Source organism: Anser cygnoides, chromosome 1, assembly GCF_040182565.1.
Source record: "Anser cygnoides isolate HZ-2024a breed goose chromosome 1, Taihu_goose_T2T_genome, whole genome shotgun sequence".
Classification (NCBI taxonomy): domain Eukaryota; kingdom Metazoa; phylum Chordata; class Aves; order Anseriformes; family Anatidae; genus Anser; species Anser cygnoides.
Genome location: NC_089873.1, coordinates 184333991 through 184360550, shown reverse-complemented (window position 1 = coordinate 184360550; position 26560 = coordinate 184333991). Strand labels below are relative to the sequence as shown.

Sequence of the window (26560 nt, the reverse complement as noted above, 5' to 3'; positions counted from 1 at the left end):
AATTTTCCCCATTTTGATAAGGAGATAAACTTCTGCAGGAAGCATTACGTGTAATTTAAGTTTAATGGTGCTATTTGGGCTGGCTGTTGGGTACTAAATAGTCATTAGTGGTGAGAAGCCTGACAGGGAAGTGTAGACATGACCCCAGTACAGTTCTCCCTGGGAGGTGCTTCTGGACTGTGTTTAAATAATACTGAAAAAATAAATATGAAAAGCTTTAGAAAACGTCAAGGTGTGGAACGGGGCTGTTTCCCGCTTCTCTGTTGCTCACACCCAAAGCCCCTCACAGGGGGCAGAAGGCGCCGGCTGCCTGAAGCAATCCAGCCTCCTTCTCCTCCCGGAGGGGTGCGAGGGCAGTGCCACAGACGCCACACCCCGCCGAGGGCAGGGCAGACAGTGTAAGGCCGCTCGTCTTCCTCCTCTTCCTCCGTCTGGCCGCGGGGGGCTCCGGAGGCGGCGGCCGCACGCAGGTACCGCGTCCCCCCGCCCGGACCTCGCCTGAGGGCGGCCCCGGGCAGGGGCCGCCCGCCCGGTGCGCGCCGTCGCCATGGCGACGACACCACAGCAGGGCGGGAAGGGCCCCGGCCCGCGGAGATGGCTTCACGCAGGCCGAGGTGGTCTGTTACCGAGCCTGGCTTTCCTTCCTGACAGCAAAAGTGCAGTGTCTTACCAAATCTTCCTGGCTAAAACTTAGCCCAACTAATAAGAACGGTTTGAGAGTGTGCGTGTGTATTAGCGCTCTAAGTTTGCTTGTGGATAGGTTGCAAATACCCAGTGGTAATGACCCAGGCTACTTGGTCATTTGCACCATAGAAAGTTCAACAAGAAATGCACTATAATTTTATGTTTTCCATTAAAAGAACAAGTGTGCAGTATTGTTAACTTCAATAAATAACGTCAAACTTCCCAGAATCATAGAATTATTAAGGTTGGAAAAGACCTCTAAGAATAATACCATACCATAATACCATACCATAATACTTTCTGCTGCCTTCTCATTTTTTAATTTTAGGGTTTGCTAGGACCATGTTTCATGCTTTCCTTTATGAGACGCTCATAAACTTGCTGCTTAAGGAAGGTTCAGATCCACAATAATTTGCAGTCTTCCAGGAGATGACATTTTGAGGATGAATCTGCATCATTAATAAAAATGTGACAAAATGTGATAAAAATGTGAGGAAAAAATACAGTAATAAAAGGCAGTTTCTATTTCAGTAGACAAACTCAGATGTTATAACACCAACTACATGCAATACTAATCTGGGGACTCTTGTTTTAGCCACTGCTTTAAGATAAAGACATCATGGATAAATATGAAATCCTTAAGAAAATTGGAGAAGGATCTTATGGCAAAATATTCTTGGCAAAAGGAAAAGTGGATAATGAGCAATGTGTCATCAAAGAGATTGATTTAACTAAGGTAAAACAACAAAACCTGGATGATAACAATAGTTATTTACAGAATTACGACAACTGGATTTAGCTAACATATGAGCTTGGGTGTCACGTTTGTGGTTGCATCTTGATGACAAACTTTCCAAAGACTACTCTTTGACTGCCTGTTTAGTGATTTTAAAAACATAACTATGTTTTTATATTAACAGTTTTTTTTCTTTTTTTTTCAAAGCTTTACCTACCATACATGACACTACCTGATTTAAGCTTTATAGTAGATGATTCAACTACAACAAAACCTATTGCTACTGAAATAACAAGCTATGATTTTGTGATACATTTCTCTAAACTTTTTCTTTTTCTTTTTTTTTTTTTTTTGCAACATGCATGTTTTCAGGCATGAGAGTAATATACAACAATCTTTCTGATTCTCATTTATGCATAGGGCATTTTGATTCATTTCATCTAATTTGAAATGTCCATTCTGTAGCTGTCATTGTCTCACCTACCTGGCTTGACTCCCTTTCTTGGAGAACAAGGGATACAGTTTACTGCGTGTGTTTTAGACTTCTGTTTCAGAATGAGGTGAATTGGGCCATAAAAGCCATGTTTCTTTCTGTGGGCTGTAAAGGCAGGTTAGGGTGGCTAGCTCGGGTGTCAGAGTAATGCCACTCCTAGGTCCAGTTCCAAAAAGACACACAATTAAACTCCATGTGATTTCAGTACAGGGAATTCAGAGGTCAATTTCAGTGAGTGTCTACTTGCATGTGACAGCTCTTACATTCTGGGCCACACTAGTGAACTTCTAATGTTTTAGAGAATCATAACAGAAGAATGAATTTTTATGTGTCAGTTCTAGGAAAAGCTACATAACCTTCAGATTCAAACCCAGAAAAATTGATATACTAGTAATGACAACTAAATAAAAAATAGTTTTGCTGTGTTCATGACCAGTAATATGGTTATTTCTAATCTCATATTTTGATGTATGCAAAATAGAAAAATGTAAGTTAATAAAGTGTTATTGCTTATCACAGTTGTTTAAAAATCAAGAGGTGGTTACAGAAAATTCTGACTTCAAAGTAGTAAGATTTTTCTTACGTGGTAGAGTGTCTTTCTAGTATGTGGTATGTCTATGTGTCATTTATATGATTGATTGTGTCTTTATTTTCACCTTTTGATTTTTGAATCTTTAAGGATTACATTTCAAAATTATTTCTTAAGAATGAGAGTAAGAAACTTACTTTTGTAAATGAAAGAGGACATTTTAATAGAATCAGTATGGAATCACTGAAACATGAGTTTATAAGAAATAATATTGATGAAAGTGTGGTTACAATGAACCAAATATAAGTTTTCCATTTACTATAACAGAGTAAAGATTTTGCTTGAAGTGTTGCAAGAACTCATAACAACTGTAAAACAGAAGATCTTTGTTTTTAACTTTATTCTTTTGAAATCAACGTTATTAGGAACACAGACTCACCTAGACCTTTATTATTCTAATACGTAAGGGCAGTTTAACTTTTGAGTTTACCTCTATTCACCAACTCAACTCTCAACCAACAATTGGTAATAACATTTGTGTAGAAAGTTTAAAGGTAGACATTTGCCTGTTTGTAAAACGTCATAATTTGGTTTTACTTTGATAATGTTGCAGTATATTTACAAACATATGCCGCAAATGTGTGTACATCATATGTTCTGGTATTTCTGCATCACCTTGGCACAATCTTTACGTACTTGTGGGAATGATTTGACAGCAATGTAACTATTATTGAAGAGACTTAAATACATCATTGCTAGCATATAGTTCCTTAATTCTTTGTAGATGCCTGTGAAAGAAAAAGAAGCCTCGCAGAAAGAAGTCATTCTTCTGGCCAAGATGAAGCATGCAAATATAGTCACCTTCTTTGCTTCTTTGCAAGGTTTACTTTTAACATTTTTGTTTTATTTGTGACTATAGGAGTGAAAGGCAGCAAAACCTAGTTTGTTCGTATTGCCCAACCATAGGCCTATCCCCAGCACCTTACTTATCAGTGGGTTAGGTGCCAACTCCTAAAATTGAACACAAGGTACCAGGTTCAGTCATCACTTTTTTTCTCCTTGTGGGTGGGTAGGTGGGACCAAAAGTACTCTGAAGCAAACACTAGATCCTGAGGTGTCTGCATTGCCTCCCTTGACCTTCAACAGAGGTCCAGAGTTTTGTGAGACTTTCTCAGGAGCTTCAATAGAAAAGAGAGTTTTTGAGCACAGCAGGAAATAGGAAATAAAATGAATTAGAAAATAGGAAAATAGGAAAAAAACATATTTTGGGGTATCAGTAAGGTTGCAGGAAAGGTTTGGCTTGGACTTTGGGACTGAGGGAAGGGGTGGAGCAGCTTTCCAGCTGAGGCTCATGCTGGATTTTGGAGGGCCTGTGAAGTAAAGGTGAAGGCTGGTGTCCATAGAGAGCATACAATTAATGTATGTTTCAGGTGGAATTGAATAATTTATTGCTGTATTAATGAGTAATAAGGGAATAAAGGCAAGAAATACTTTTCCTTTCAGAAAACAACAAGCTATATATCATGATGGAATACTGTGATGGTGGAGATCTAATGAAGCGGATAAATATGCAGCATGGAGTACTGTTTGACGAGGATCAGGTGAAAGAAATTACCTTTAGAGGAAAGGATGTATTATGTAAAACACATTGTTTGAATTATGCACTGCTAGCTACTGTTTCTTTTCTGACCTGTTATAAAAAACCTGAACATTTTAAAGAAACTTTGATAGTTTTAGTGGGAATTTAGAGTTTCCTTTTAGACTTGTTTAAGATCTTAAATTAATTTATTAACAGTATTTTGATGCTAGTTATATTCTTTCTATTGCTCCTTTTATTTTGGAGGCACTTTATCTTAGTAGTACACCTGCTCAACCAGAAAGACTTCATTTTGACAAGGTGTTTTAGAGGTGTTAGGGGATGTATTATATATGAAATTTTCATTCTTTTATGCTATTTGCGTCATGACATATCGTGCTTTATACTAGTCAGTGGTAAATCTCTCATTCATTTTATTTGGGTCAAGAGTTCTCTGATGCCATTTAAATTGTTAAACTGACACAGAGAAACAAGGCCAGAATTCTGACTGCTTTTGGAGCATGTTCACAGGTATTTCAGTTTGTAAATAGGTGCATGTGAGAGGTATTGCAATTCACAGAAACAGAATTTCCTACTACTCCTTAACTTATTCCTTCATCTTTTAACTAACTTTAGCTTGCTGAAGGAAATCTTTTATATGTCGGACTTCATATTCGGAACTCTAAGGATATTTATTATGTGTAGTCTTTCACTTTTGCAGTTGCAATGAAAACTTACCTAGATACTAGACAGAGAGTATCTAACGTGTTAGTGAAAATCTACTCTAAAGTATGGAAGTGAAAAAAAAAAAGGAAAAAAAAATAAATTTTGTGACATTTCTTTTTGCTTTAGAGGAAAATAGAAACTCCTTAGTGTAGAAGTCAGTTGGAAGTGAATTACTGGTTCAGCAATGGTGGATTTTATGATCCAGTTGGGAGTCATAATAGAGGCAGAGAGAACATGAGAGAAAATAAAAAGAGGACAAAGTCACAGATCATGAAAAGACAAAACAGGGAACCAACACACATAAAACTCTTGCCAAGACAGAATGATGCATATCCACAGAATCACAGAATCACAGATCCAAAGAAAGACAAAGGAAATACAGACAGAAGAAGGGATTATAGAAACTAAAGATGCATCTGACAATCAAGAACAGAGAGCAAATTGCCCAATTTAATGTAACATTATTAAAAAATCTTTATATTTTCAAGTATATGTCTAAGAAAGTCTCATTTATGACATCAGCCCTATTCAGGAAATCATCTGTGAAATGTTAAGCATTACTAGATAAAAGATTATTGCTTGAATTAAAGTCTTCCATGACCATCAATTGTCCTTAAGATAGAAGCATGTAAGCACATCTTTTGTTTCTGAATTAAGTCCAGCAGCCCTTATTGAATAAATCACGTATATCTGGAGTTAAATACATGCTTAAGAGCTGTCCTGGGGCAAGGATAACCTGTTGTGATTACTTACTATCACAAGTTTCTTCATACCTCTGTTGTTTAACCACATTGCAGACCTTCATCCTCTATTTCTTCTTTCCTGGATCACATTTGGTATGATTACAAATACTATAAATGCATGGTATGACTTCCACTGCTGAGGATTAAGAAGACACCACCCATTTATGGCTTGTTTTTCGAATTCATTTCTAAATAATGGTCTAGCGTTCTTAACTCTTCTTTGACATGATTATTCAGTCCTTGCTGAAGTAATGGTCTTGTCATAGTCAGTGAAAACTTGACTGGGATACAGTAAGTGGGAGTTGGTATTTATTTCCATGGTTTCCTGATAGCACTGAGAAAGGAAAGCAAAACTATGGCTTTATTTTTGCTCATTCAAAAATATTGTTTCTTACTATTATATATTGTGTGTGTTCAACATGTTTTAGATTTTGTTGTCTTCGTTGTACATATTTCAGTAAGATGTCCTACTGGAAATTAGAGCCATGCAAATTTATCTACATATCAAATTTATCAGATATCTAATTCTTTTGTCTTTCACTGTAGATTTTGAGTTGGTTTGTGCAGATCTCCTTGGGCCTGAAGCATATTCATGACAGAAAGATTTTACACAGAGACGTAAAAGCCCAGGTAGTAAAACTAGAACTGGAGAGGGGGTGATTTTATCATGTCAAAATTTGCTTAAGAAGCCGTGCCATGTTTTATTTTTGCATATCAGTTTCTTCTTTGTTTGCAGAACATTTTTCTTAGCAATAATGGAAAGATAGCAAAGCTTGGGGACTTCGGCATAGCAAGACAGTTGACCAAGTAAGCACCTCTTTCATTAGTCTATGATCTACACCAAACGTGACTGTTTCTGAATGGTCAGAATGCAACCTGAATGTGCAAATTGTTTGTGGACTGTGCTTGGTCTAGGATATCACGGGTCTGTCACTGTATTTTTTTCTGGTATCCTAAAATGTGCCGTCCTGAACATAACCACAGATCCTTGTAACTGGACTCTTGTTAGGGCGTCTTTCCCTCAATCTTTCCCTGTTCCTTATGGAACTGACATAGAGAAACTCTGGAGGTACAACTCTTTTTTTTGCAGTCCTTGATGATCACTTCTGGTGCTTCATGAAAAGAAAAAGCAGTGAACAGCATTAAACGTTTGGAAGTAGTGTAAGAAAAGAGTTTGTTCAGGTCATACTATTTCTTTTCTTAGTATGTTCTTCAAAACTGTGCCTATATTTAAAAAAAAAAAAAAAAAGCCAGAACCCATTCTTCTCTAGCCCTTAGAGTAAATGTTTTGCCATGGCTTGCATCCCCCTGGCTAAACTTCTGCCGAAGAGGGTGTTCTTATCTTTATTGACTCTGGGGACAAGGTTGGCCTAACCTACATAGTGGCCAGACATTGTCTAGGAGAGTGCTTTTTGACGTGGTCAAAACATGCCAGGGGGCTTGCTAACAGAAGGACAGTGCTTGAATTTGATCTCTTTTTTGAGCCTCTTGATATCTTTGACCTTGGCAGGATCTTGTGGCAATGAAGTTCCACAGTTTGTGGAAAGATGATTTCCTCTGATGATCATTTTGCAGATAGTCCTTCTATTGTCAGTCCTTCTCAGTTGCTTTGTACTCCACCTCCTGCAATTCACGTGTTGCAACTTTTCCTATCCTTAAATTAAATCAATCTAAGCTGAATCTCATTTCTGCCTACACAATAAAGACTTTACCCAGCGTAGACAGTTTGTGCACTCTCTTCAGACTTACTTAACTGTGTACCTGTATAAAATACTTCAATGCATTCTTCAGGTGAATGTACAGCATAGGTAATTTCTGTCAAGGCCCCATCAGATTGCTTTGGAATTAAGCCTAAATAACTTTGAAAGTTTGGTGGTGCATCAGAGCTGGGAAGTCTTACTGAAAGTAAACCTCAGAATGTGAATGTGCAAGTACGGGCATTTTGAGGAGTATTTAATAGGTATCTGGGACTATAGAGACAAAAATATTTGGAGCTTGAATGTACTTTTTCTCATATAACAAGTGAATTAGTTTTCTCAGTCCCTCTTCCTCCCGTCCCCTGTGATACACAAAGGCATTTTCATCTCAATTCTCCACTTCCGAATTCTAGATAGTGCCCAATACTTTTACTTTCTGTTAGGTATCCTTGACACCCCGGGCAGTCAGACTTCATATCATATCCACTATAAAGAGGGTAACTTTCAACTTTTATTGACACCTACTGTAGAGTGAGAGGAACCACACTCTGTGAGTACTGTTTCTCTTCCCTGACTTCCCAGTGACTCTTGATGACATCCACAGGGTAGATAACTAAAAGCAAGTGGAACGAATCCAACCGGTGTTGTTCGGCTATACCTACATAGCAAGTCAGCAGCAAAGATGGAAATAGAATTCATTTACTCCTGCTTTAGTTTCTGGACAGTTGTTCCTCCTTCCACAGTTTCAAGCTTGCATGACTGACTGGCACCTACGATCTTCTTATTTCAATGAGTATGTTGGAGACTTCGAATATTTTGAGGTGTGGTTGACAGCTTTCAGAATTATGTGTTAATGATCATCGTTCCTTGCAAATGTTGATTACGATGCTGGTAAAAAGTGGGGAAAAGAGAATTCTTGTGATTTCTGTTGAAATGCAAACACTGCATTAAAATAGTTGGTCATTTTTACACAGAGATGGGAAGTGCTTTTGTGTTTCTTGGGTTGTTCCATCAAGCTATTATTCAACTATTTTGAGAGCAGAAATAATAACCCCCACAGGCTCTAACTCAATTGCTTGCAGACTTATACAATGTGTAAGCCTTTTTATTCATTGTGTTTCATTAGCACCATGGAGTTTGCCTATACCTGTGTAGGGACGCCTTATTATCTGTCACCCGAGATCTGTGAAAATCGACCATATAACAATAAAACGTGAGTCTCTCTGTTTTCTTCATACGCTTGTTCATGAGGGTGTGCAGGCACAAGAGAACTTACCATAATGTCATGGTTTAAATCTGTATTTCTGCAGGGCACCAGGAATTTCACATGCATCAGCTAGAGATAGCTTTGCTCTTCAGTCCTGCTAAGAATATGAAGCAGGCATCATTTATACCATGTGCCTTTTCCAATAATAATAATAGAACCTAGTTAGGTACTGTAGAAAGATGGGTGCCAGAGCTAAAAAATAAATTTAAGTTTTTTTCTTTTCAATGCATCCTCAGAAATATCGAAAGTTGCACCAATATTAATCTCCAATGGAATGATGCTAGTAAATTTGAGAGCTGAAAAAAAAATTGATTACATCTATGAAAATATTATAGGCTTTTCCTGAAACTTGAACTCCTTTTATTTACAGAGATATTTGGTCTCTTGGCTGTGTGCTCTATGAGCTGTGTGCACTAAAGCATCCTGTAAGTATCTTAGAATCAGATCAATATCATATTACTAAAAATAGACTGAACAGCCTGGGATATATGTAGTTATAACAATATTCATAGACAGCTACTAGAATTATTTTCAATTTACTTCTTGATATTAAAGGATGACTGCCAGTGTTTAATATTTTGTATTGAATTTTATGAGCATACTAAAATACAATATATTATATTGTATTTCTAGAATTTTTATGTATATATATATGTATGTCAAACATATATTTACTCTTTAATAAGTGCTATACTTTCTCAAAAGGCAGATGGAAAGAATTAAAGCTATACTTCAAGGTTAGGCTTTAGGCACAAAATTTTATTCATTTCTAATTGAAAATACTAACCTGTACTTGCTAAAGAGTTTGAAACCTACGTTTCCCTGGACAGCATTTCAAGTCTCAAGAAACATTTTCCTAAAAGTTGTATTTTGTTTGGAAGCACATTCATGTCAAAAGATAACTGAGATAGCATCTTCAGGAAACTGTGCTGTCCTCTGCATGGTCTGAGCCTCAAGTAATCGTCAGCCTGTGAATGTGGAGAAGGGATCAAAGCAGAAACTAATCCCAACAACAGGAAAAGGGTCGGATTCCTGGGCCCAGCAGAAGTTGACCTGGGCTTTAATATGGTCAAAGTCAGCAGAGCAGCACTGGAAGGGAGAGCAATTGTGCTGAGCTGAGAACAAGGGAGGAAAATTCCAGATTTCACAAAGTGAGAAAACATCATTATTTCTTCTTATGAATATTAGCTATTCTGTTTCACAGAATCACGGAATCATTTAGGTTGGAAGAGACCTCCAAGATCACCTGATCCAACCTCATTTCGTATTGCTGCCCATGTTTTTAATTTGAAGGCAGGAACTAGATGCTGATGTAGAAAGGAAATGCAAGAGCAAATTTTGGTTACAACACCTTCAAATTATCCAAGCAAATAAAATGGTAATTTTAGAAAGTTGTTGCTTTCAAAATTAGTTTTGCCTGCCTGAGGCCCTAAAAAGCAGATTGATGCTGACATATTAAGAGATCTTCTGAACAGAGAGGACAGAGTCAGCTGAGTGGCATCAGTTGTTAAAAATCAGATTGTACCCTGGTTCCTGAGAGAACGCAGACCACAGAGGCTAAGTTGTGGGAACTCAGGCTTTGAAGGGGAATGCTGTGAAAGCAGTATGTGTGCAGGTCTCTGCTGAACAGCTTTTGGCAAAACTATTGATGTTTAATTCTGGAAAAATTGTGTCTGTGTTATTGTATGACACTGTACGACATATGACACTCTGAAAAACCTCTTCCGAGTACCAAAGCTATCAGACCTGCTGAGTCACGTAGCTTAAATAGGAGAACATAACCAGCAAGTAGATAGAGAGTAGTTATGTTAATTTCTCACAGCAAACTATGGATAGGGGGAAATTATTTGTGAAGAGATTGCATAGCACAGGGCTTCTGTCCGCAAGTACCCTTTTCAAATTTGGATGTTTAGTCCATCGTTTCCAACCAGCAGTACTTACTGTCCTCTTTCTATTGCTTTTAATGATTAAGTTTGAAGGCAATAGCTTGCACCAGCTGGTGCTGAAGATTTGCAGAGGATATTTTCAGCCCGTGTCTCCCAAATATTCGTATGATCTGAGGATGTTAATTTCCCAGTTGTTTAAAGTATCTCCAAGAGATCGGCCATCTATGAATTCTATTCTGAGGAAGCCCTTCTTGCAGAAGCTTGTTCTCAGATATTTGCCCCCTGAGGTGAGTGCCTTGTACTGCTGCTTGCCAAGAGAAAAATACGTATTGTAGTATAAACAATTCTATCAGATACTTTTTTGTTTATAGTTAACACAGGAAGAGCTCAGTCTCACTGTGATACACAAAAGAAAGCCTTCAGCATCACAGCCTGGAGCCAAGCTGATACAAGGTAAAGATAATATTTAATGATTTTAACATTGGTTCTACACTAACATTTGTTAGTTGTGATATACTTGATGGTGATAACTTGCTCCAACAGTCTTTGCTGCACATTTGGATACAAGAGTTTCAGACAAATTTGGAAATAAAAAAAAAAAAAAGGAGAGAACTGAAGCAGCAGAAGCATTTACCCTAGACATTGAATCACTGTCCTTCCTGTTCAGGAAAAGACAGCTCTGAGACCAGATCACTTGCAGCATTCAGCTAGAAAAGCTGTGATACGTTTCTGGTTTATAGAGGTCTCCCTTCTATTCAGTGTACTTCTTTGCAAAACTAAGTACGAAGATCCACTCTACATGAGTGTGACAAATCATAATGTTTTCAAAAACATGTCATTCTAAGAATGAAAGGCAGAATTCCTGGGAACTGTGAGGTGTGGTGAAGTATGATGAAAGGATGTAAGGAGCGTTTATTGGCTCAGCCTGTCAGTGTTAGGTATATGCACCCTACTATGGTTTGCAACTGCGTGATCAATAATCATGTAGGAAGCACAGAAGGTAACTTGTTAATCTTTTATTTTTAAAAAGAATGTAAGCTTCAAAAAGGGAGAGTCCTGGACCAAGTTCCTCCGGAATCTGGAATGGTGGCGCCTGTCAAGACACAGGAATTCTTTCAAAGGAATGAATGGAAACCTTCAGGAGGGCAGCAGCCTCAGGTATGGTGCATCCACATTGCTGATAACATTTAATTATCTTAGAAGGCAAATTCCTGCTGTTAGAAAATGTCCTTTAAAAGGCTTCTTTAAGATAAATTAAATTCAACCTAATGCCTACAGCAAGTCAGTGGAGACAGTTAAGGACTGCAGAAGTCTCAAAAGAGGTGTTTTAGAAAGCCTAAGTGGGAAAGACGGAGTTCAGGCTGCTTCAGCCTGGTCCTTTGTAACAAAAGCAGTCAGGCACACTTTGCATTTATGTTTGCACAAGGGCAAATGAACTTTGGGTTTGCATTTCTGCCATAAAAGCAAATGTACTGATTCTTTTAGGTCACACCTCCTGAGGGCCCATTCGTGGGCAAGATTAGTGGTGCCCTCTGCCCTCATTTCAGATACTATTAAAACAAACTGGGATAAAACCTTACAGCAGGAAGCCCCAGTTCCTCACAGTGATCTGTGTCTGATCTGTGTCCCTCTCTCATTTTCTACCTCATTGTTTCCTCAAGCTATGTGCTATCTCTAGCCTCTTACTTGGCATCGTCTCACACCCTCACATTTATCTTCAAGAGCATGTAGTGCTCTCTTGGGTGCTGACGAACCAGAGCAAAGCACAGTTAGGATCCGGGAGCTCCCAGCAGTAATTGCACATTGCAGTTACGGTAGATTAGCTGATGTAGAGATTTGTGGAATTCCCAAAACTGCAGCCCTCAAGCAGTCACTTAGATACCTGAGGATAGTGCTGGCCCAATGCAGAACGTAGGACTTAGTTTTCCTCGTAGTTACATTTGTGCATATCCATGCGAGTGCAGAGATGCTGGTTGAGCTTCCTTTCATCGTGTTCTGCTGTAATCAGGGGCAGAATTTTGTCCACAGTGTTTGGATCTGCCAGACATGCTCTATGTTATCACTGGGTAAGTTCCCACAGTCTTTCATCATCCAAATGAAGAAAACAGGTTTTTTTTTGTGTGTTTTTTTTTTTTTTTCAGGGTTGTGGGTATATTTGCATAGTGTCATGCTTTGAATGAGTTGCTTCAGGGTTCACAGAATCACAGAATATTTGAGACTGGAAGGGACCTGTGGAGGTCATCTTGTCCACCTCTCTGCTCAAGCAGGGACACCTAGAGCCACTTGTCCAGGACCACATCCATATGACTTTTGAAGATCCCCAACAACTGAGATTTCACAACCTCTCTCTTCCAGTGTTTGGTCACCCTCACAGTAAAAAATGTTTTGCTTATTTTCAGCTGGAACTTGCTGTGTTTCAGTTTGTGCCCATTGTTTCTTGTCCTGAACAAAACTGAATAGAGCCTGGCCCCATTTTCTTTGTACCCTTCCTTCAGGTATTTGTACACACAGATGAGATTCCCCCTGAGCCTTCTCTAGGCTAAACAATCCCAGGTCTTTCAGCATTTCCTCATGAGAGGTGCTCCAGTCCCTGAATTATCACCGTGGCCTTTCACTGGCCTCTCTCCAGTAGCTCCAGTCTCTCTTGTACTGGGGGGGAGACAGAACTGGCCACACTCCCCTTGACCTGCTGCAGTACTTTGCCTAATACGAGCCAGGATACCGTTAGCCTTTTTTTGCCACAAGGGCACTGTTTTCATGTTCAGCTTATCCACCAGGACCCGCAGGTCCTCTTCCTTGCTGGGTCCCCCAGCATGTACTGATGCCTGGGGTTGTTCCTCCCCAGGTGCAGGACTTTGCACTTCCCCTTGCTGAACTCCATGAGGTTCCTGTCAGCCCATTTCTCCGGCCTGCTGAGGTCCCTCTGGATGACAGCGTGACCCCTGGCATGTCAGCCGCTCTCCTCAGGTTTGCATCATCAGCAGACTTACTGAAAGCACACCGCCCCATCATCCAGATCGTTATCAAAGATGTGAAGCGGGATTGGGCCCAGTATTAACCCCTGGGGTAAGCTGCTAGCTACTGGCCTCCAGCGAGGCTTTGTAACATGAGCACCTCTGGGGCCAGCCAGTTTTCAATTGACCACTGCTCATCTGGCCCATACTTCATCAGCTTCTCTATGAGGATCTTTCGGGAGACAGCATCAAAAACTGTACTGAAGTGAGGCAGGCAATATCCACTGCTCTCCCTTTGTCTTCCAAGCCCCTCATTTCATTTTAGAAGGTTAACAGGTTAGTCAAGCATGATCTTCCCTTTGTGAATCCATGCTGACTACGCCTGATCACCTTCTTGTCTTTTATGTGTCTGGAAATGGTTTCCAGGATAATTTGTTCCATTACCCTGCCTGCTGCCAGTGGGGCGGACTGGCCTGTAGTGCCGTGAGTCCTCCTTCCTGCCCTTTTTGAAGATAAGATTGACATCTGCTTTCCTCTCACAACAGTACCATAGTCAATCAAAGATAATAAACAGTGGCTTCACAATGACATTTGCCAGCTCCCTCAGCACTTGTGGGTACATCCCATCAGGGCCAGTGGACTTACTTCTGTCCAGTTTGCTCTAGAATTCTCTACCCTGAACCTCTTCCACCAGGGGTATGTCTTCTTTGCTGCAGACCTTCTCGGAGGGGAGAAAGAGTGCAAGCTTCACTGCTCATAGTTCTCAACCCTCTTATTTAGACGGTCTGATTTGTTTTCCCTATTGCTTGAGATTGCCGTAGTTCTGGATACCATACTCTAAAACTTCATTCGGGGAGAGACAACACGTACACTTTCTGAAATTACCTCGTCCCTGGGATCATTACTGGCAGTGGAAAATTTTCTTCTATAGATATGAATCTATATTGTTCTGGACTATATATAATCTGGACTATGCTGTAGGTAGATGACTCTATTTTCAGTGTTTCTAAGGAGCAACAATTAACGTATTTACCATCTAATGAAAGGATACCGAGATGCTTTATAATTTATGCAAGAAAAATAAGCAATAGTCAGCATTTGCTCGTACACCATGTAGTGATTTTTAGCCTCCCACCATGGAAATGTTTGTGGATGTCTTACTGCAGTTCTTTTTTATCATGCAGCAGCAGCTAGACGATCACCTTTCTCTTCATTGTTCTTAGGAGATGGAAAAGACAGTCTTGTCACAAAGTAGAAATACAGGAATGTTTCATCACAGTGAGGACTTGGAGAAATCAAAGGCAAGCTCCCACAGGCACATAATCAACGAGATTATGCACGAGCACAGTGCTCCCCTGAAAGCAGCAGTCTGCATGTTTACTGCCCACAACTACATCCCAGGTTCCCCTTGCTGTCACATGTCAAAATACAACTCCCCTGGAATTAACTCAGTGCTTTGGGCTTCAGAATGATGGCGTGGCTCAAGGGCAACCAAGGTACAGGGTGCAAAGCCCCATGTGGACTGACTCGCACAGCGTGGGCTGCTGCTTAATCGCAGGAGCTGATGGAGCAGGGGAAAAGGGAAAGACCACAGTAAGATTAAATACACCCTGTATGTAGCAAGTTAGGAAGTTTCTGGGTTATTTAAGAAAGGGCTTGGAGAACTTAACACTAACTCTACTGTAGACAGCCTTTATTACCATGCAGCTTATAATGGGGAGGACAGGAAATAGTTCAAACTGGTATTGATACAAATGAAAACAGGGCAATTAACATTCTTCATTGTATTTTCAGCCACAGAGCTCCAGATTTAAGATGGCAGAAAGGCCAGAGAATACTAGAGCGCATGGCCATTATGGTCATTACTATGATAAACTTGACAACTTGCAGAGGAAAGGTAATGCACATTATGACCTTTCTCACATCAGCCAAAGAGTTGAGGAATACTATAAACAAAAAGGACAAGTTGCACCTCCACCTCCCCCACCTGACGGGTAACTATTTCTCACTATTTATTGGTAGTGAATTGTCCTGCAGTTATCAGCCTTCCTGATTAACTAGCACTGTAAACATGGCATATTCAGTGTAGTTCCTTCTCTCCTTGTTCTTTGATTTTTATTTTTTATTACTTAAGTTTATTGTACAATCTAACTCCTGTTTCTGTCTATCCAGAAGTTCTTTCTGATTGTATTGTCCTGATGTTTGAAATCTTACTATCAAAATGTCTCCCAAATCTCAGTGTTTCACTGGATGTGGAGTAAAACACAGGATAAGCACTGTCTTTCCTTCCCACCAGAATCAGAAAGATCTAAAGAGCAAAAGCTGTTCTGTACTTGAGGGAACAGAGTGGGAGGCAGGCCACACAAATGTCGTCTTCCTGCAGATCTTACATTTTGTTTTCAGATATAAAGGCACGTTCTCCAGCAGTCTGTGTACTTTAAAGCCTTTCTTTTACAAAGCAGAAGCAGAACCTTTGTCTTACTTTTGAGATTGTCTGTCCATTCCATGACTGACCACTCATTTAGAGGATCAGGAAAAATAACTTTATTTTCACTAACAGTTTCACGTACCATTTATCAAATAGAAGGTGAAGAAGAGCTTTGCTCTTCAGAAGATTAATGTAACCAAAATAATGGCAAGGGGAACGCCCAAAGTCAGTATGTTTTCTGTTTGTTATTTTACTGTTCCATATTTATACATATTTTATCCCTACACATATGTTCACGTAGTGCAAACACAGCTGGTAGAGAATTATTTGTGCAGAAGATAGAAGCTGTGAAATAAAATATAGTATGTGAACATCGCTTTCTTCTCTCAGGCCTGCAGAATATCTTCAAAGGCGTTTTGAAGCCCAGCAGTACAAGATTAAAGTGGAAAAACAGCTGGTAAGTAAGTACTGAAGCATAGAATAAAATCTGTAAAAGAAACTGAATGAAAATCCCAGAGATGAATTGATGTCTTTCCAATAGACTGTAGCACTGACAGACAGAAAGCTCTGCTCTAGCAGGTCTGTTGATCTGCTCTACAATGGTCATCTTGAGGTTTTATTTTCTAATATCAAACTGTAGCAATGTAAAATTCTACTATGACTCTTACCTGCAAAAATACACACTTGTCTTACATCAATCTTCAGTGGAAGAGGGAAAGTGAACTGAATAGGCCCTGAAGAAAGGGATTCTAAATGAAAATTCCTTTGCTCAGGGATTTATTTGTACACCCACAGGGACTGCGGCCATCCTCTGCTGACCCATATCATGACCAAATACAGCAGCAGAAAATAATGGAAGAGCATCTCAAATTGCATCATCAGGACGTGCCTAGAAAGAATGAAATGAAAGAACAGGTAAATAAAATATTTTCCAGAGTTGCTTAAAGCTGTTTTCTTACACTCCTTGACAATAGTGTTCTTTATGTGAGATATTTTTTTTTCCATTGGACCACTAGGAAGATATAAGCTCTGTGCTCATCTGGTTCCATCTTGCAGAAACCAGTGAAGACTTGCACAAAAGCTGACCTCCATAATCTTTTTAAAAACTAGGACCTTGATTTTGATTTCAGTTCTGCTGAGATTAGAGGAATTCCTTCACTGAACAAACTAATGGTGGAGGACATCAGATCCTCACATTTACAAATCACAGAAAATAGTCTTACCTGACTATTCATGTATGTATAGTCATTGCTCAAAAATCATATGGTAACATTTAGAATATGATATAATAGTATGTTATGTCTGTTGCTTCCATATTTTAACTTTAGGAAATTATTTTATACAGAAACAATAAACTTCTGTTTTATTTTGGGAAGGAGGTTGCAATACAATAAATGGTTTATAATTTTTTTGTCCTCCTAATTTTCAGTCCTCTATTTTAAGATTGTGAATTTTTTTGAGTCATTACTCAGACAATTCTTAGTTTATTGTTGGAATTAACTATTTTAGGTGTAACTGGGCAGAAAATCCAGCATAAAACATTCAGAAAAGCTTCAAAAGGGTTAAAGTCTGGAACAGTTATAACTCCTAAACGTCCTCTAATAGGAAGTATTAAGCAGTCTTTAAAATTGGCAATAGTGGACACAGATCCCTTTTTCTCACATATACGCAGTTTGATAGCCATAGAATATTTTGTTGAGTTAGTGCTATTTCTGTATGTCTTTCTAATAAATATGTATTCTACCTTAATGTTGTTTAATAGGAATACCTGAAACAGTTACAGAAAATTCGGGAAGAATACCACAGCAATATAAAAGAATTCAGATTCAGAGCAGGAGTACTCCAGGTAGCAAAGCTCAAACTTGCATGCAGTCATTTTTTCTTCTCCTTTTTTAAGGTAGTACACTTAATTAGTAATTGAAATGAAAATTTTATAAACCTGTTCCCTAGGACAATCAAAAAATACAAGATAAAACCTATCTGGTGAGGCAAGGGAAAGCTGAAAACCAGTCTGAAAGCACGGATACGGCTGGAACAAAAGAAGAATCACTTGAGGTATCTCATAGTCTAAACAAAACTTTTTATGCGTGGCCTTTGATTCACTCTGCGAGAGTCCTGAAAAATGCTAAAGCTTAAATCGTACCTGATGTTTGCACCGCATCTGAAAATCTTCCTAGGTTCCTTTCTTGAATAGCCTGGAAACTTTATTGGGATGAGTTCTGATTTGTTTTGGTAATTGTTTTTCCCCTATAATTATTGGGAGGTACTTTCGTTTCTTTTCTTTTTGTGGTGAGTTTCTTTTCCTTGCTTTCTGAGTGAAGTAAAGAAACCACTCACAGCGCAGACCTTCATGAGAATCCTGTGCAGGAGACACAGTAAACACGAGCTCAGAGTAGAACATAATTACTTTTCCTGTAAGGATCCAATGTAGGGTGTATGTTACATTCCAGTTTTCTGTGGATTCCTTACTTAAACAGAAGACTGGGAGAAGTGGGAGGAAGAAGCAGAGCCAAAGATTTCAGCTACAGGAATCCATCATTTCTGTGTCGTCAAATACTACCAACACAGGCAGTGGAATGGAGTTTCAGAATTGTTCCATTTTTACTTTAAAATACTGGTGTGATGAAAACCAGATGAGGTGTCCAGACCACATGGAGTTCTGCGGCAACAAGTCTGCTTCTCCTCAAGTGAATGGAATGAAAGCCTCAACTTATTAAAATTTATCTCACTGTGCAAATTGCCAGCTTATTCTGAAAGGGAAACAACGCTGATCTAGCTAATAGGATTCTTCAGTCAGAATTTCCTTCATGTAGCGCAGGATTTCCTGCACTGTTCAGCAGCAAGGGGCAGACCTCCACATAAACTGGTGACAGACGTTGCTACCCTACTGCAGCTGCAACTCAGGCCAAAGCTGACATTTTAAGTAGGACACTCTTCAGTGATATTCATGGATCCCGGAGCTGGCTTTTACTAAAATGATGCCACACATCATTTGGTGGGATAAGCTATGCCATATGCCATCAAAGCCACAACGGGACAGAAATGTTATTCCCATGGGAAATGCATAATTAAAAAAAAAAAAAAAAGGTTTTACACCTGTTTGATGTCACCTTAATTCATGGGCACTCCATCTACTGGAGAAACTGCGTAGGTGTTTCTAAAAAGTACAATCTGTGAATTGTTGTGGCTTCACCTGAGGTTGAGGACATGTCCTCATAGCAGGAGGTCACTGAAGGAGCTGTGTGTAATTATTTACTTTGCTTTTATGTGGCATGTTCTAACACAGGGCTTAGGAATATGCAGAGGAGTAATTAAATAGCTTTTAGGTGTTAACCAGCAAACAGGATAATATGAAGCATGGCTAGACTTTGTATGGGTATAGGTTTCAATTATAATCTTGATTTTCATCACTTCCAAAGTCTGCTGAAATGAAATCAGCTTGAGTCATCTTGCATATGATCATAGAAAAGAAAAGATGCATTATTTCTGGACGCAGTACTGTATCCTCTAAACATGTTTTTGAAAAATCCTATTTTTCTGCTAGATAAGCCAGAATTATGTCTTTTGGCATTAGAATCTAAATAAGGCAATGAATGAACTATTCTTATTGGTGTATATAAAAGGAAATCAATGGCAACATTTATTACTAAAAAGAGTCTTTTTATATAGGGTATATACATATACTGGTTCCAAAGAGTGCATTTTAAAGTTGTTTTTTTTTTCTCTCCCTCCAGAACATGGAAGAAAACTTTAAACAAGTCAGACTCCAGGACAGGCAAGATCAAAACATTTTGGAGAAGGAATATAGCACAAAGGTATCCATACTTACTGTTTTTGTTTTTGTGTTTTTTTTTTTTCCCCATTTTCTTCTTAAATGTGTACATTTCAAATGATTCTGTTATGCCACAGTAGCTCTGGAAATCAAGTTATTTGAGAATCAATTAAGAGTATTGGTCTAATGCTGTTTGCTAAAAGTTCCTGTGACAGGATAGAATCACTAAGAAAAGAAACATACAGCAGAGCTTTTCTGGTCATTTGAGGGAGGCTCCCTTTAAATCTTCTCAGGCAGTAATCAGTCCTCACTTACCTTTATATCAAACTGCCTGTTTACTCTAAGTGAAGCTATGTCAGGCTGCTAATTTCTTAACATATTGTTGTAAAACTTTCTTCTCCATAGTGCTTTTAAATTGTAAAAGGGGCTGGGAATTGAATAGAAATGCACATAAGATATTAGGAAAATTTCTGATAAGATAATAAGATAATAAGATAACATAATTCTGAAGTGGTCTAAAGGTGTTTTGTGAAATTCTGCACTGAAGCAGCGCAGTGTTCAAATATTAATAATGGCTGAGAACCAACTGTACGAACCAACTCCGTGTATTGCAAGGATTTGAATTAAACGATTATCAAAGACATCTTTTCTTAAAATGTCCCAGCCTTCTCTAGTGGATGCAGTCATTTGAAAATAGCCGTAAGGTGTACCTCAGAGCAATCTATTTTTGTCCTGTTTGTTCAACTTATCTTGATAAACAGAAGAAAATTGAAGTTATTTTAAGAGAAAAATAACTTTCAAGTTCCATTTAAATTCCATGTCATCTGTGTACATTTAATTAAATGTTTTTATTTAATAATATATTTTAATGAAGTGTCTGAATTTTCTTCAGGGAGGAATAAAGTTTGAAATTAATTTAGATGAATGTGTTCCTGAGGAAGACAACATTCAAGAAGCAGAGGTAGGCTTCAGTTATATTCAAAGCATTTTCTTTAGTAATCTGAAACCATGACAGTAGCTCTGTGAGGTAAGGTTTAACTGTTTATATTACTGTCATCCTCTACCTGTGTTATAATGAAGCTTCATGTTGAGGCTTTGTTGACATATTGCATATGTCTGACTTTCTTCAAGGAGATAATTGCTTGAGAAATTGGATGGTATCTGGGTCAATCTTTCACATGAGAAGTGGTGAACAGGTGCAGATATTTTCATTTTGTAAATTGGGCTGAGGGGAAAAACACAGCTCAAAAGTGAATTAGTCTGTAAATGCCAAATTTGATTTGTGAATTCAGTACATTTCTTTGAGTATTTTCTGAAATGATAATGGCCACTTCTGCAATTATTAGCTATACTGCTTTTGAAAATGTGGTTGTTACTTCTTGAAAATGAGAACTTAGTACAGTTTTATAGAAAACATAACTCTGCAAAAGCCTTATCAGTTTATATACGCTAGAAAACTACAGCTATGACTCAGCCCATACTGGTGAACACTACAAAACCAGAAATTCCTGCGAGGGCTCTATTGTGCTTGAAGCTTATGCATGTAACAGACCAAAAAGAGCAAGCAAGACCAGTAGCATCAGGCAGAGTATAAACTACACAAGTCCAAGGTCAGAAACTGAGTCTTCTCAGGCTATTCCTTCTGGTGCTGCTTCATTTTCAAGATAGGTTAAAACAGAGGGGATGACCACGGCCAAGACACATGCAGGATTTATACTATCAGTAGGAACAGCGTTAGTAGAGCTGTGCACGAAGAAAGTCAGTATCATTACAGAGAAACGGGATCATAATTTAACTTTCTGCCTATTATAGTTTCTGGGGAGAACCTGACAATCTAGTCATGCTATCCATGGCTCAGAAAGGGGATTTTTCAACTGAGAGGAGGGTTTCTCCAGCATGAAATACACAACTGTTATTCTAAATTATTCTCTTAAGCCAACATCCTATTACACTTATTTTTGTTTAGTTTTGTTTTCATTCACGTGTCATTCTCTTTGGCTTGCATAAAGTTTTTTCCATCCTTTCTGGGGAAAGCTTGGTTGTATTACAACAAATTTCCTGTCCATTCTTTGATTGAAATACCCTCCTCCACAATAATACTAAAAGCTTAGATTGATAATTGTGTTATTTCAATAGTACATTCGCACAGCTGTTTCTTTTTACTATGATTACATCACAAAGCAAAATTATTGTGATGAACCAGGTGTTATTTGGAAATAACAGAAGTGAGACTACACACATGATGTGATTTCATTTATTCAAATGACATTTTTAGCTGATTGGATGTAATAGCTACCTATCGATATTTTTATATTAGAATGTTTAAAGTATTTGTAACAGCAACAAACAGAATTTCTTTCCAGTATATGTACACTTATTAAGCACTGTTTTGTCAGTTGTTTCTTGTCATTTTGTTGTATCACAGGGCCACACAGCTCACAGTGAGACTTTCAAGTCCAGCTGCTTTGTGTTTGGTTACACAACTTGCCTGTGCATACACGAGAATGGTTGGTGAACACAGAAGAAATTAGTTATTGTCAAATATATGTTTTCTCTTTCTATTGTTTTTTCAGGTACAAGATAAAGCCAATGAGATGTTAACTTTTGTGGATATGGAGAATCTTAAGGAGAGACTGGTGGAAGTTTATGAAGATCCCATGGACGGGGCTTTGGAAGAACTTTCTGGATACCAAACAGGTATTTCTTAAGGAAATGGGATACTTAGGATTAATCCTGAAAATTAGTTAAAAGTAAGGTAAATTCAGTAACTGTAGGCTATAGCAAATTTGTCTGATGTTTCTCTCTCACTATATCTATTAATCAACATTATAATTCCACTGAAATCTATTTTTAAAAAATGAAGTAATTTTGCCTCCTCTTTTCTTCCCCTTAGGGTCCAGTGATGCAGGTGATACTGAAGAAAACAGGAAGCAGTGGCAAACTGGAACCCCCCAAACACTACTGAATTTTTTAGCCAATGCCGATGTCACATCTGTACATCCTATGGCTGAAAATGAATTTTGTAAGAAGGTTTTTATGTTTTCCAGCAAGTTAAATTAGGGAGCTACTAAAATTCAGCCAGACTACTTACATACTTTTGCTAACAATTCCATACCAGTATGTTCACATGATCTGACAGGCGTTTAATTAGAAGGACTTTTATCTGAAGCACTCTGTGGTCTCGGTGACGGGCTGAAAATGCCAGTCTATGCAAGTGACCACCACCGCTTCCTTGGGCCTTGAGTTATGATACACAAGACCTAGGCGGTCTGTGGCCAGCCAGCCAAGAGCGTGGTGGAGTTCTGGTTTCCCACACCACACTAGTATTGCTGCACCCTCACGCAGGTATGTTTGTGGTGATGCTCCTTTTCTGCAGAGGTGAATTGCTCGTTTTCTGACAGTGCCAGGCAGCTCCAGTCACTGGGTGCTGTGAACAAGGGGCTCCAGCATTCCCCCGTTCTCCCACTACCCCAGACACACAGAGACAGCCTGAATTTTTGGCATGGATAGTCAAGACAAAGCAGAGCATTGTTAGTGTGTCACTTCTTGTTCATTTTGTCTTAGATGACGAACAAGAAAAACAGGAACTTCTGAAGCTTTTCAGCCCTAAGAAGCCGCTAAATTTGAGAACAAGGACAGCTCAATGAAGCTGCACCTGTATATTCTTAATATGCTTATTACTTAGCATTAAAACCGGTGTTAAGAAGTTTTTAGTGATAAATAGTCTATTTTTCAGACTAAATAAATAGACTATTTTTTTCCTCTACACTATCAATCAGATCAAATAATTATTAAAAAAAAAAAAAGAGAGAAAATATTCCACAAGGGGAAAAAAATCAGGTTCCAGCATTACACGAAAGGAAAAACTCAGTGTCAAAATTAGAAAGTCTAATTCTAGCAAAAGTGCCAAGCCACAGTGATGATTTAGTGACCTGAGAACCTTCCTTTTCTTCCGCTGACCGTGTCATTCTGCCTGAAGACATCACAGAACACAGGAAGCAATGGAAACAAACAGCACCTGGGACTCTCCTGAATATCTTAGCAAAAGCAGAGCTGTCTAATGCCTCCTTCATCCAGCTTGAAGAAGAATTAGGTAGGATGTCCATTACTGCCAATTTTACATGGTTTTCCTTATTGTGTTACTGTACCATTGGCAGAGGATCTGTGACAAGAACCAACATTTTGAAGCAGCTGACAAACAAGAAAAGCATGGGCAGCCTCTGCCAGCAACCACTGCTGTCTGTCATGTAGCAGTGAAGGAACGTCCTTTTTCAGGACTTTTTCAATAGCTGGGGAAAGGGCAAGCCCTGCTTACCAATTATTACTTCATATATGCTTTTTTTATTTGCTTCGGTAGACGGAGGTACTGCCAATAAGATGGGAGATACCACAAACACGGATCTAGCCCGTGAAACTGTTGAGGTTGAAGAACCCTGTAAAAAACAATGCAAACATAGGTATTTCTGAAGAAAAGCTGTAAACTGTAGTACATAATGGCTTAAACTACCGTGGTGACTGACGTTACAGCATGGTGCATGCTGATACAGCTGACACTGAAAAAAAAGGAAAAGCAAAAAGTAATTCAAACCACTTTTCACTAATGTCAGCAGTTCATAGGACTAAAGCAAGAATAAGGTCATGCAGGTATTCTTAAATTCTTTTTCATTTATCTGTTACATCTATTAAGATACCACACTCCCTCAACACCCAGTTCTGCCCTGCTACTCAAGCTGACATCGTGGAGTACATTGTTACCCAAACTGAGAGGTTGCTAGTGGATTACACACAGAATTTATCCATTAGGTACTAAAACAATAACTCTTGTCATTGTTCTCCCTCCTTTCATGTTGAGGTTGCCTTTCAGTCTTTGAAAATGAGTATTTCTAAGGAATAATAGCTACTGCGTTCAAGCAGTAATTTTCAGTCTTTCCCAAACAGCAGTCCCCTAAGTTTTCTTCTGAAAGTGCAGGCCCTCATGTTGGGAACTTGAATCCACCAACATCAGATTTACCTTCTTTCTTACCCTTTCTAGTTTTGTGGTTAAAGTCTACAAACATGCGAGGTGCCGCTGAGCAGAAGTTATAAACCACTGACTAAAACATGCGTGATCAAGTCAGTTAAGCACGGTACTTACATTGTTGGTCACTGGGGAAAAAAAAAATCAAATGTTTACTTGTTTTCTATTACTTTACATATACCTTTATAATTAGCTAATATACATACAAATAAAGGAATGTTCTCTCCCTTTCCAGAAGGGAAATTAACCCTGTCGCCAAAAGAAAGCAAGGAAGATGACTCAGAAAGGTGCTCCAGTGTTGCTGTTGATGATGGTAGACTTGAGCCAAGATCAGATGATGACACGTAAGTCAAGCACTTGAATAGAAAAATCCATTCACCTGAAGTTTTCATGAGATGACAGCATGCATTGCCTAAAGCTTTTCTTCTCAGTTCTTTTAAATTTATAAATGAAGAAAATTTGTTTTAGTCTGCTAATCTGATTTTCAATTCTATAATGTCAAATGCCAATGCTGACATTAAAAATATTATGCAGAATTGTTAACGTGGCTTTGCAACTGTTTTTTTTACCTTATAAGTATAGGTAAACAATCTTCCAGAGAAAGGTGAAGAAGCAGTTTGTGTGTAGTTTGCATATTCTTTAAAAAACATTTTAAACAATCTCAAAGGCTTGGAAACTAGAAACACTCGTAACAGATACATAGAATTAATAAAACTTTCTTTCAAATTTTCAGAAATTTTGAAGATTCTGAAGACGAACTGAGACATGAGCTGGAAGAATCTCTGGAAAAAGTGGTAACTTCTCTGGCAGAGAGAACCATAGAGTCTTCCATGCTTTCAATAAATAAAGGTCAAACACAAGAAGAAAAGATGAGCTTAACTAGCAAACTGTTTGGAAAAGCTGATGATGATCTAGAAAATAACTGTGAGTCCCTTAGTATTGACACAAATAATTAAAAAGTCAAGCAAGAAGCAACAGCTACGTAGAGCACCAGCATGATTACTGTTTCAGACCATTAATATCCTTGAAATTTTAACCACATCAATGACAAATTTTAAAAAAACAGGTAGCTGACATTAAATGCCAAGTAAATCAGCTACTTTTCAACAGAGTTAAGCATTCAATTAAAATTGAAAGGGTTTTTGCCATTTTTTTAGAAGGAAAAAAAATCAGGCTAATTTTAGATGTCTACATTTTGAAAAATTGCGATCCAGATTAAAAAGCACTTTTCTCTCTTGTTCTAAGCTACCTGGGACGTCTCTGACAACACTCGTTTGGGCAAATTTCTGACTGCATACTCTTTAACCATTTTTGTATCACTTCAGAAAGGCTCCTACTCAGTGGATTTTATTTCTGTAGATCAATCAACATCCTGTTTTAAGAAACTTTTCCAGCTTCTCATAATCTGAGTACCACTAATGAAGCTTTATAATTCCAATAGTTTAATTTGCATAGCACTGACTGCACACAGTACTTCCAACTATTGAGCAGTTGTATACAGTAGGAGTAAAAGGTTTTACTAGCACCATGAGAATCGCGTGTTCCCCAGTTCCTAGCATAGGACAGGGTTCCAATGGTTGAACAATGAGTTCTTCCAGCCATATTTTCACAGTGTCATTAATTCAGATGAAGTTTAAATAAAGGAAAAACAACAAAAAAAAACACATTCTGAAGTGATTTCAGTAACTTTCTGCACTTCTTAGTTTGCTATGCAACATAAAATACTGCTGTGATGGCTCAAAATCTCCACTTTTGATATGAAAGCAGATGCTTTTTTTTAATATGTTGCTCACTTTGTTCTCTTTTATAATAAGCAGTAGCTTAGAGCTTTAACGTTCTTATTTGAATACCATCTAATTATGTTCTCTAATCTAGACCCTTCTATTCCCAAGGAACAGAAAACTTTTCAGTAGAATAGGGCTAGAAAAATACCATTTATCATACTGTAAAAGGACATGAGGTAATAGCTAATGTAAGGAGGATAGACAAGTGCAATTATTACACTTATCAAAAAGCAAGCTAGCAAATACCATAGGATTAATCTAGAGGAAT

The 26560-nt window shown here is 38.4% G+C and overlaps 1 protein-coding gene across 2 annotated transcripts; it reads left to right on the top strand.

The window, feature by feature from the left end:
* The first annotated feature begins 513 nt into the window (after nt 1-513).
* On the top strand, nt 514-26145 carry NEK5 (NIMA related kinase 5). 2 transcript variants are annotated; one of them, XM_066989600.1, is made up of 24 exons: nt 514-1173; nt 1280-1420; nt 3227-3323; nt 3946-4043; nt 6034-6117; nt 6224-6294; nt 8311-8397; nt 8822-8876; nt 10424-10624; nt 10709-10790; nt 11368-11495; nt 14515-14592; nt 15086-15285; nt 16110-16176; nt 16515-16634; nt 17482-17565; nt 17670-17774; nt 19454-19534; nt 20384-20452; nt 22065-22188; nt 22385-22513; nt 23447-23584; nt 24744-24852; nt 25242-26145. In XM_066989600.1, exons 2-24 carry the CDS (start codon nt 1304-1306, stop codon nt 25462-25464), a joined length of 2547 nt encoding a protein of 848 aa, XP_066845701.1. In that variant the 5' UTR covers nt 514-1173; nt 1280-1303; the 3' UTR covers nt 25465-26145. The 2 variants fall into 2 exon arrangements, with proteins under 2 accessions (XP_066845701.1, XP_066845702.1); XM_066989601.1 differs by having other exon boundaries at nt 514-1420; nt 23471-23584.
* Nucleotides 26146-26560: the final 415 nt, after the last annotated feature.